Source organism: Liolophura sinensis, chromosome 11 (assembly GCF_032854445.1).
Source record: "Liolophura sinensis isolate JHLJ2023 chromosome 11, CUHK_Ljap_v2, whole genome shotgun sequence".
In the NCBI taxonomy this organism is placed as follows: domain Eukaryota; kingdom Metazoa; phylum Mollusca; class Polyplacophora; order Chitonida; family Chitonidae; genus Liolophura; species Liolophura sinensis.
In genome coordinates, this window is record NC_088305.1 from 10,019,775 (window position 1) to 10,031,183 (window position 11,409).

Here is an 11,409-nt window from a genome sequence, read left to right on the forward strand (position 1 = left end):
GAACGGAATCCTCCATTTCCGACGTCGTGTCGTCCATGGGGATAACCGATCCAGAGGCTTCAATGCCGCTAACTTGGTCTTTTGAGGTGTCTACAAAAATGGCCTCTGAAGCGGTGCTCCATAAGGACTCATTTATATCTTGTTTAGCAACTGGCTGGGAAAAGGTAAATGACTGACTCCACAAGTCTTGTGAAGAGTCTTGCTCGGGAGACTGACCGGTCGAGCTGTACGGAACCAACGGTTCAGTGAAACTCAACGATACTTCCTCCTGTTTGACCTGGCTAGAAACTGATGAAATACCATCATCTGCATTTTTGTCCACATCATTTTCCTCCTCTTTATCTCCTTCATTGCTACCTCCCTCCAGCCCATCCTTACCATTATCCATAGCATCTTTATCATTCCCGTCCTCTGCCTCATTCACCTCATTTTTATCATCATTACCCACTACATCATTGCTACTCTCCTGTCCACCATCCGTATCCCCATTCACCATTTCACAATCATCCTCAGCCTCATTACTATCATCCGTGTCATCATCACTGTCATCCTTTCTGTCATTATCTCCCTGCTCATTGTCATGATCATCATTATTCATATCCTCGTCGTCCTTATTACCATTATGATCCATCGCAACTGCGATGTCATCTTCATCTCCACTACTTGTCCCATTGTCGCTACTCTCAGTGTCCAGATCTTGAGGACAATTCTTTTGGAAATGACCTTCTTGCTTGCAAATCAAACATTTGTTTTTCAGTGGGCAGTCATTTTTTAGGTGGTCTGTCGCCTGGCACAGGTGACAAGCTCGCACCTGCCCTCTGTACCAGACTGGTAACCGAAAAGATGCTCCCACCCATATGGCTTCAGGAATGGTGGACGAAATGTTGCTCATCCATACTCTCCTAACCCCATTTTGCAAGGTTCTGTCGAACAGGTAGCATTCTCGTTCAACAGAGTGCACCGTTCCAAACTGTTTGAGAACAGCCCCTATCCGTTCATCCGGAATCTCATAAGGGCTCTTCACCTTAACCAAAGTTCTGGATTGCTCAACTTCATAAACCGGACAGTTTACTCCATTAAGTACCAGATCTTCATTAAGTAATTTTTGCTTCACCTCCTCATTGGCAACAGTGACATTCCACAGATCGCCAGTAACGTGGACCAAACCCCTCAACACTTTGGGTCCGCTGCCGATGCGTTCCTGCAACCCATGATAAACGTCAATGGCTTTTACATTGCCTTTAATTCGCAATTTAAGGCTAAGAGGCCTTTTAATGCGGAAAGCCATTCTGTTGGTTCAAAAAAAAAAAAAAAAAAAACCCTCGCCCAAAGGCGCTACCCGACTGACACGTCCAACTGTGTGGACGGTCAGTCAGGTACTGCACTACGTGCTCAACCCCTTCACCGATCAACTGTCTAGTGACAGTGGCCAATAAACTTCGTGCAAGAGTGCACCAATTTGCTGCAAGTTAGTTACAAAAGCCTTTGTGTGCCCTGCTAGCCCGGGATGAATGGAGCTCTACCGGGCAAGCTGACCTTGTTCACTGTCCTATGCTGTAACCTGTATAGGCCTCCAACACAGGCCACGACAACTGGTGCCTGAGCCAAGCCGCGCGGGCTGGCCCACCGGCCACGCTGGCCAAACACCAAAACGTCAAAAAATTAGTCAAAAATATAGAATTTCTGACTACAAACTATCTCAATCGATAACTCGTGACAAGAGAAATCTGTGAGTATCACAAACACACAAGAAATCACTGGAAATCCAGAGAAATGAAGTCTGACAGATGGAGCGATCTGACAACACGTCTGACCTCCAAAGCTCTATCTATCTATCTATCATGAGCTCTCAATTTTTACGGCTGAGTAATCAGCTTTGCGCAGTGGCGGTACCATAGCCAATGAGGAAAATCCGAGGCGTGGTTATTGCTAGTTGAAAACTATTCCCAATACCCCCCGCTGGCGGTCTGAAATACGATCGCCGGTCGGTATTTTTAGATGTTCTTACTGGAGCAACGTTTCTTTAACTTAAACATAGAAACACAAACATCTTGTCCGCAGTGCAAGCTGAATGTCATCTATACTCTCCCAAAAAAAAAAAACGCAGCAACCCCCTTAAAAGATCAATCATAAATTCTTCAAAAATTGGCGTGATTGAGACATGACAACATGGTCATATTCTAATGTAAATGTACGATAGTTGAATTTAAACACCAGATAGTGTCTGTTGGTGACACGTGACTTAAGGGTCGGCCTTTGTGTAACGCTGCCCGAGGGATTCGTTGAGAAAGACTTAGGACAGTTGCACCTGCGAATCATGCCGTATTTTAAAGCTTATTTAATGGGTATAAAAGACACATAACCGTTCCGTTGAATTCAGTCACTAAGTTGCTTCTCCAACCTGCCAAGATATGCCAAGACTAGACACCGCTACCCGGAACATCGTCATTGGTCGACTCCTCGCCGGTGAATCACAGAATACAGTCGCTAGACTTTATCATGTTCACCGGAGCACGATTTCCCGGCAATGGCAATGGTACCAGCAATCCGGTTCAACAGCTGACCGTCAACGTTATGGCCGACCTAGGGTCACAACAGGAGCCCAAGACCGTTACATCCGGTTACTTCATCTCAGAAACCGAACCGTAACAGCAACAGAAACAGCATCAAATGTCCCAGGTCTCCGACGAATATCGGCACAGACAGTCAGGAACCATCTCCGTGAAAACGACTTACGTCCCAGGCGTCCTTACTTTGGCGTAGTACTGAGACAACAGCATCGACGCGCAAGGGTACGATGGCGCAACAGATTAAAGGACTGGAATCTGCCAAATTGGAGGCGAGTCTGGTTCAGCGATGAATCCAGATTCATGCTGGAGAAAAGAGATCGCCGTACACGCGTCTACAGACGCCGAAATGAGAGGTTCGCAAGGAACTGCGTCCTTGAAGTCGACAATTTCGGTGGAGGAAGTGTGATGGTGTGGGGTGCCATATCATACGCCCGAAAATCTCAACTGGTGCACATCCCAGGCAACCTTAACGCCGCTCGATACAGAGATGAGGTTTTGACGCCACACATGCTGCTCATAATGGACCTTCGTAGGGAAGTTTTTCAGCACGACAACGCTCGGCCGCATACAGCTCGTGCTACGGTTGACTTTCTGGAGAACCAGAACGTAACAGTGCTGCCCTGGCCGTCCAAATCACCAGATTTGAACCCAATAGAACATTTGTGGGATGACTTAGGAAAACGCTTGTGCAGTCGTCATCCAGCGCCCCAAACTCAGTAAGAAGTGCTGCAGGCTCTTGACGAAGAATGGAGAAGAATTCCGCAAAACCGTATTCGCCGATTGATCATGTCTATGCCGAGACAGATTCGCGCTGTGTTACGGGTAAATGGTGGGCAAAGCAGATATTGACTTTGCAGTGACGTCATCTGAGTGCTATGGACTTAAATGTGATAAATTTTGACATTGTAATTACCTTAAAAATCTTAACAACCAGTGTGGAAAATTTCAGTGTGATGTGATCCTTATTTCTGTACTTAAAGTAAAAGACCGGTAATATTTTTCATGCCTCTATGCCTTATAATACACTAAATAAACATTCACAGTGTTGAAATTCGGCAAAGATTGCGGCCTCCAGTGTAAATTTGGGGAGATATTTACTTATTAAGTTCACCTATGCGGTCCCGTCTGTCGCCCAAAATAGCAAAGCAAACTTCGGGCATCGCCTCATGAATATTCGGAAGTGACGTAGAATCGAGAAGCACCGAGTCAGGTGTCCCATTTGTTTACTAAGCAAACAAGTTCACACTGTCACAAAAGATTTTGAAAATGGTCCGCAGATGTTGTGCTGGTTACTGCAGTAACACGAAAGACAAGGAGAAAGGGATTTGTCTCCATATGTTCCCACACGACGATAAGAAAAGGTTCGATTTGTGGAACAAATTTGTGAAAACCAAACGAAAAGATTGGGTGACAGCGTCTCCAACTTCCCTGCTGTGCTCTTCACACTTTCGGGAAGATGATTTCTCCAACTTTGTTGAATTTAAGATGGGCTTTGTGGGTCAGCTGTATTTAAAGAACACTGCTGTACCTAGTGTTCACGGCCAAATGTCTGCCAAGCCCTCTACAAGTGGACAAGATCAGCAAGTATCCGGTGGTAAGCGTCGCAGTGCAGCCACAGTGAAATTGTCAGCTCACAGGGTAGGTGACATTGTTATGTGCAACACTGTTTTGACAGCCTAAATAGAAACCATATTTTAAATTAAACATTTCTGGTTGTAGGCCTAATGAAGTCAAACTTCGATTCGAGCAGGTGATATTGCGGCCAACATTGTGGTAGAACACACTGTAGAAAAAGCTGTGCCGGTTCTAAGAATGTTGTTGTTGTTGTAACCTTATCCCTTCTGCAGCGTCCTTGCATAGTATGATATGCATAGCCTATGCCAGCCTACCGCATTTTGCTGGCTGACTTATGCAGATAATTACCGTTTCATTTCTCATTTTTCTCCGTTTGGCTTAATTTTAAACATCAGGCGATTGCAAGTGTGCTACAGTTATCAAATCCATGTTAGGAAATACTGACAAAATTATCGGTATAGTAGGCCTACTTTTTGAAATTGAATTTGAAAATTCAGAAAACTCAGCAATTTTGGTAACATATTAAACTGGCAATGTTAAGCCTGTTTTTGAATTTCCCACCCTCAGCCAGACCACTCATGCTTTCAAATTTAATATTAAAAATCACAATTATTTCTGTCCCAACAGTCAGTAACATTTTAATATTCAAATTTATTTGATGTGAATTTATATCGCTATTTCGTAAATGGGACATTTTTCTTAATTTTTTGTTGTTGAAGTGAAACATTCTTGTTACAGTGATAATGCCTAAAGGCAAATCAATCAATTATGAGTGAATTATTATATGCTGATTACCACAGTTATCCTGATCGCTGCCATACGTGGCGGTACATTTATTTACAACTAGGAAATAAATAACAAAACAAACTGGGTAAAACAACATGAATAGCTTTATGTACATTTTTTCAAATAATTTACAAGTGAAGCATGGATATATGTTGTTATCTTCAGTGGGGATCCCGGTATCCAGTGCGCTGTTCTCCATCAGCCAGGGGAAATTCTTGTAAGATCTTGTGGACACAGCATGCTGGAAGAACCACACGAATTCTTTTCCCCAACCATTTCCAACACCATCTACACAGCTGGCGATATGCTACATACCGATATTGCCTGCAAACCAAATTATGAATGATAATGTACATAAATGGTCTGGTATATATCTTGTTATTTCGTTTTAACTTTGGGCATATTAAGCTAATTCAATAATTACAATAATAAGTTTATGACGAAAACTACATTCTGCAAGTCATATTTTTTGTTTGTTTTACTGCAAACAATTTTTTTATATCCACTGCGCATGATATATGTCGATGTAAGTAAACAAATGTCTTTGAAAATTGAATTATATGTATATATTTGTGCTACATGTATTTCAGTCATACTGGAAAGATGAATGTATGTATACTCAACTGACAAGCTATGTATCAAGGAAGTTAATAAAAGTTCTGTCAAGGACTTAATCAAACAGTATCCGTTGCATTTTTTCTGACATGAGCATGATGAACTAACAGCTTAGAGGTACATGTATGCAAAGCGAGGAGTCCTGTGGTGAGGACAATGCTCTCGATATGCTTTCAAAATGTGTTCTAGCCGTGGAGCTTGAGACCAAGTATTTTATAAATAACAGCATAATCCCTCTTTCCACATATAGGCCACAGGCACTTGATACCGATACATAGAATGACAACAAAATATATAGGCCCCTATGCTGTATATGCAGCTATATATGTATGGCCCTTCATCGGTACCAAGTAGAGCGTCCGCTCCGGGACCGGTAGATCCAGGATCAATCCTTGGTCGAGTCACACCTAAGACTTTAAAAGAGGAAGTTGTAACTTCCTCGCTTGGCGTTCAGCATGAAGGGGATAGTGCAACGACTGGTTGACCCGTATCAGTATAATGGCTCGGGCGGGGCGGCTTACTTGCCTTCGGTAAGTCGTCTCAGTGATGCAGCACTAAATAAAAGAGCGGTGGAAATCCGTCCTGCAACAAGGAGGCACATTACACGTGCATGCACCCTAATGATTCCTTCGTCGTCATATGACTGAAAAATTGTTGAGTACGACGTTAAACCCCAAGCACTCACTCACTCACTCATCGGTACCAAGTGCCTGTGATATAGGTCAACTTTTGTCAAACATGGAATCACATTAAAAAGTAAAGCCTCGCTACACTCTCAAAATTTCAACCTGGGATGTTGTACTTACGAATTATGGGTCAAATTCATTGGTCCATACTGTTGCCTATACACATAGTAAGCCGTTTCCAGCACATCCGTATCCAGAACAACAGACTGAAAACCTGGGTGCTCTGTTATGCACTTCGGTTTTTCATCCCCGGGTGCCAACTCGATCCTATCCACCACTCTGGAAATTTCTTGGCAGTAAATGCATTCCTCTTGTGAATCCAGCGGATGACACTGACCACAAGTACACCTGGAACGAATGGAGAATATAAGCATATACACCTAGTTACTAACGCAGGGCAAATAACCAAAACAGCGCCTGGGTTGGCCATAAGCCTATTATAAAAATATCACGCTTGGACATTTTGAGATAAGGTGGAATAAGTTGGGATCTAACGCTATGCTTATTTTATGACACAATATATGAACATTACGATTAAATAGAAAACTTGTCGTACCATTCAGTGTTCTCACGTCGGTCAGGACCCGCAGGCTCAATGTCCGTGACATTTCCTTCCACCTCGGGTGTCTCGTCTCCGTCCGATGATCACTCTGGTTCGAACAAATACGGGTTTATGTCCAAAGTAGTAGCTTTGCAGGTGTCTACCTCTTCATCAAAGTCCGCATTTCCATCACTGCCACTGCTGCTCTCCATACTTTCCGACAAAAGACTCGACTCCTCGTATTCAGCATCAGCCATTTCTTTTGTTTTAGTACATGTGGCCCAGTAGCTGCCTGAAGACCGGCTTCTCGATTCTACGTCACGGGTCAAAGGTCATATCCCTGCTGAGCTGGGCGACTCGAACTCGGGGCTACTCGCCGGGGGGCACTTAATTAAGCTTAATTAACCCTAATTTTGCGAATTGTTTAAAACGGCTTATGGGGATTAGTTTTGGTAACCCTGTTCAGTATTATTAATCTCGGAAAGCCCACTCACCGGTCCTTTACTTTAAGATGATGTTGAAAAATTCATTTTTGGATAAAACTAATCGGATGTTGCGTTTCTTTTTGGGAGAGTATATTTGTGGGGAAGCATGTCATTTGGGCCATTCAAAAAAAACGCCTTCCACAAGACAGGCACATACGCAGCAAATGCAAATAAGTTCCTAAATTTAGTACTGATGTTGTTGCTGAATGTATAGTCAGAGCATTGTAAAAACTTACATATAGTACACTTTCCGGGGCATGGGGAATTTTCCTCGAGGAAATGTTATCAGGTCTTTTAAAGAAAACCGACGAAATTTTCCTATAACCTGACTACCTTGAAAATAAGGAATGAGCCTTTTCAGAAATATGGTGACGAGCACAACGACCCGCCTGCGTTTGTGTGTGTTGAAGCCCGTCTTTAGCTACGGGTACAGTATAATAAGCTCTCAATTTTTACGGCTGAGTAATCACCTTTGCGCAGTGGCGGTACCATAGCCAATGAGGAAAATCCGAGGCGTGGTTATTGCTAGTTGAAAACCGGGTTTCTCATACTCCTGCGTAAAAGTGGAATTTTTTGATTGATTACTTTGAGAGGAGAAACCTTTACACCTGCGTTTTATTCCCGCGGGTGTCAACCTCTGGGTTGGACAGCCTGTGGGGGGAAAAACAGACTTCTTGATTGCAGAAAATGTTGCACGGAGAGCGGCTGCGCCGCACCGTTCGGGTTGCAATAAAAGGAGACTATCCGGAACAGCTTGATGTTGCGAAGAAGTTTTGTCAGTTTTTTCCTCGAGGAGTGGTTGTTGCCTTTGGTGTTCTTCGAGGAGCTCGTCAGTACTTTGCAGCTTTCCAATCCGTAGCGGAAACAGATCGTGTTGTACAACGGAGTGAACTGGATTGTGGTGACTACAGCTTTGTGGTGGAGCCTTTTGACAAAAGGCGGGTAGAGGTTCGTCTGCACTGGGTTCCCTACTTTGTTAGTGACGACTCCATTGCTGCCGAATTTAAGAAGTTCGGCAAAGTCACTCAAATAAAGTCAGCCATAAGAGCTGATTTGGATGTGGTCAGTGACATTCGTCATGTAAACTTGGAAATGCCTCACACCAACTTTGACAAAATCCCCTACACCATGACCCTCGAGGGGCGTCCCATTCTTGTAACTGTGCGTGGGCGGGCACCGAAGAGCTTGAAATGTGGGGGGATTGGGCATATCCGGAAACAGTGCCATATCTCTCACTGTGGCAAATGCCATCGGTTTCACCTGCCTGCAGCTGAGTGTCCACAGCCCACTTGGTCGGATAGGTTGAAAGCTACCGCGCGTCATGTGGCAGAACTACCCGCTGAGCCTGTTTTCTCCCTGCCTTCCGTCGTTGCGGATGACAATCTGGACATGGATTTACGGGTAGGCGAGGGAGAGTGTCTGGAGGGAGTCAGTGGTTGATGCAGTCCCTGAAAAGTCCGCTGTGGCGGATGCCCTTCCTGAACGGTCTGCTGGCCTGAATGAGGACCCGGAGCAGTCTACGGTTCCGGAAACCATCAGTTTCGAAGGGCAAATCGCCGGCAACAGTAAAACGGATAGTGGCAGAAATAAGGGACGATGGGTCTGAGATCAGCGCAGCCAGCCCCTGCCTGGTCCACCTCGTCGGTGTATGGGCCCAGTTTCAAACGGGATCGTCATCCCGACGGGTTGGAGGGTCAGGGAGCAAAGAATGCCCGACTTGAGAAGGACATTGATGACCATATGGAACTTTCGGACGCCGTGGACCTGTTTCAATCATCGTGATGTTGGTGAGTGGTGAACAATTGCTATGTCCAGTGGATTACGTTTACGAAAGTGATTTCAGCCAAATGACCGGTGGATAACATACTTCATTTTGCCTTATGGACCATTCTCTCGAACTGTGCTTTTCACTGACGCCAGGTATGTTCATAGCCCTTTGGGGTGTTTTTTTCTGAAAATAGATATTGTAATTTGTAACAGTTTAATTTTATTTGCAATTATGGATTTATCATTCCATACACCTAACTGCAATGGTTTGCAGTCTGTAAGCAAACAGTCTGGTTTTTTAATGTCATGCAAGCTTCTAAAGCCTGATGTAATTTTTTTTACAAGAAACACATTTTTCTTCGGATAACGACTTTGACAAGTTCTTAGTTAACTGGGGAGGGGAAGGTGTTTGTAGTCAAGTGCCACCAAGTTCTTGTGGGGTGGCTATTTTATTTCGGCCGGGGTTAGCTCTTAGTATAGAAAAGGTATTTAGAGATACTGAGGGGTAGATACATATATTGTGACTGTTTAATTAGCAACCATCAATTTAGACTCTTTAGTGTGTATGCGCCAAACAAGGACAGTTATAGGAAGAAATTTTTAGAGTCATTGTCAGATGTATTGGGGACGGGTCGTAGTATTGTTTTGGCTGGGGATTTTAATTGTGTTTTTAATCTAGACATAAATAGGAAAGGCGGAAGTGTAAATCGGGGGGTTAGTGGGATCGGCAATAATTAAAAAATTGTGTAACAACTTCAATTGAATGAATGAATGATTATGGTTTAACGCCAAATCGGCAGTATTTCAGCCATATCGTGGCAATTGCAAGGTCGAAACACGAGGCGATGAGGTCTCCGATATGGTGGTGAGAACATCAAAAAGAGAAACAAATGTTTGGACATATTTAAAACCAGATTAGAATAACCAAAAACAGTTAAAACTCGAAAACCCTCATATTTTAAAAATAATATATCAAGAAATGTATATATAACATTATAGATAAATATTTATATATTAATAAATTATATCTTATGATAAAGGCCAATGGCCTTCAAATAACTGATGACAACATCACCAGTGATGTTGTCAAACAAATCATATATAGAGTCGACCGTGTAGAATCTCTGCCGAACGTGGGCAAAGTCCACACAGTCAACCAAGATATGTTTGATGCCATATTGGGCATCGCATCCAACACACTCGGGAGCACTGCTCCCATCTAATATGAAATTGTGCGTTAGACGAGAATGCCCAACACGACACCTTGTTAAAACGGTTTGGTCTCTACGAGACTTTTCGCAAGTATAATTGTTGTAGCCAATGACCGGATGAATAGCATGCAGTTTATTATGGACCTGCAAGTTCCATTCACCCTGCCAAAGGCCACGAATATATTTAAGAATATTGGACTTCATGTCAGTATAAGGGATTTTTATCTTAGATATGGGTTTATTTAGGGCATCTTTCGCCTCCCTGTCTGCGACTGTGTTTCCATGGATACCAGTATGACTTGGTATCCAGCAGAATATAATATCTTTACCTCTTCTAATTAATTTCCTATGTATAGCTAAAATTTGAAGGATCAAGGGATTTTTAAATTTATTATTCTGTATTGCCAATAAGCAAGACAACGAGTCAGTGCATATCATTGCCCTCTGGGCACACCCAGAAGAAACATATAAGGCCAGGAGTATAGCTCTGGCCTCGGCAGAGAATATTGAAGAAGAGGATGGAAGACGAAAGGAAGAGACTCGCTGCTCCATGACAGTCGCAGTCGCAACCCTGTCCCCATCCTTCGACCCGTCAGTATATATAAATTTATAATCCATATAATTAGCTTTAATTTCAGCAAAACCTTGCTGAATTATAAGAGGATTTATATTCGATTTATTATACTTACGTAGATCAAATATTAGTTTAGGTTGTGGGAGAAGTAATGGAGGAGACTCCGGAAAAGACACCGGAGCTATATCCTCCAGCTTGTGGTTAGCTCCCACAATATGGTCCCGTATACGAAGACCGAACGAAGGGATCTTGTTAGGACATTTAATATATTTGTCTACATATAATGGATTGAAAACACAGTCGTAGGCAGGGTTTGTTGGATGTGCTTTAAGCTTTGTAGCATATTGAAGGCTAAGTTTTATACGTCGGTTATATAAAGAAGGCTCATTTGCCTCCACGTATAAACTTTCTACTGGTGAAGTTCTAAAAGCACCAAGGCTGAGCCTCAAACCTTGGTGATGAACAGGATCCAACATTTTAATGTACGACTTCCTAGCGGAACCGTAAATGATGGATCCATAGTCCAATTTAGACCTCACCAGAGAACGATATAAATTAAGTAAAACTGATCGGTCAGCACCCCAATCGGTGCTACCTTA

General features: G+C 43.2%; 1 protein-coding gene, 1 non-coding gene and 1 pseudogene across 2 annotated transcripts; 2 read left to right on the plus strand and 1 right to left on the minus strand.

Moving 5' to 3' along the window:
• Window positions 1-1,872: 1,872 nt before the first annotated feature.
• Window positions 1,873-2,013, plus strand: LOC135478393 (U4 spliceosomal RNA). Its single transcript, XR_010445312.1, has one exon. It is a non-coding gene; the product is annotated as a U4 spliceosomal RNA (small nuclear RNA).
• Window positions 2,014-4,253: 2,240 nt separating this feature from the next.
• LOC135477844 (uncharacterized) lies at window positions 4,254-7,281 on the minus strand. The gene is made up of 2 exons (XM_064758048.1): window positions 6,353-7,281; window positions 4,254-5,339 (listed from the first exon to the last, which is right to left on the minus strand). The coding sequence occupies exons 1-2, from the start codon at window positions 6,604-6,606 to the stop codon at window positions 5,093-5,095; spliced, it is 501 nt and encodes a 166-aa protein (XP_064614118.1). The 5' UTR covers window positions 6,607-7,281; the 3' UTR covers window positions 4,254-5,092.
• Window positions 7,282-7,726: 445 nt separating this feature from the next.
• LOC135478411 (uncharacterized) lies at window positions 7,727-7,846 on the plus strand (annotated as a pseudogene).
• Window positions 7,847-11,409: the final 3,563 nt, after the last annotated feature.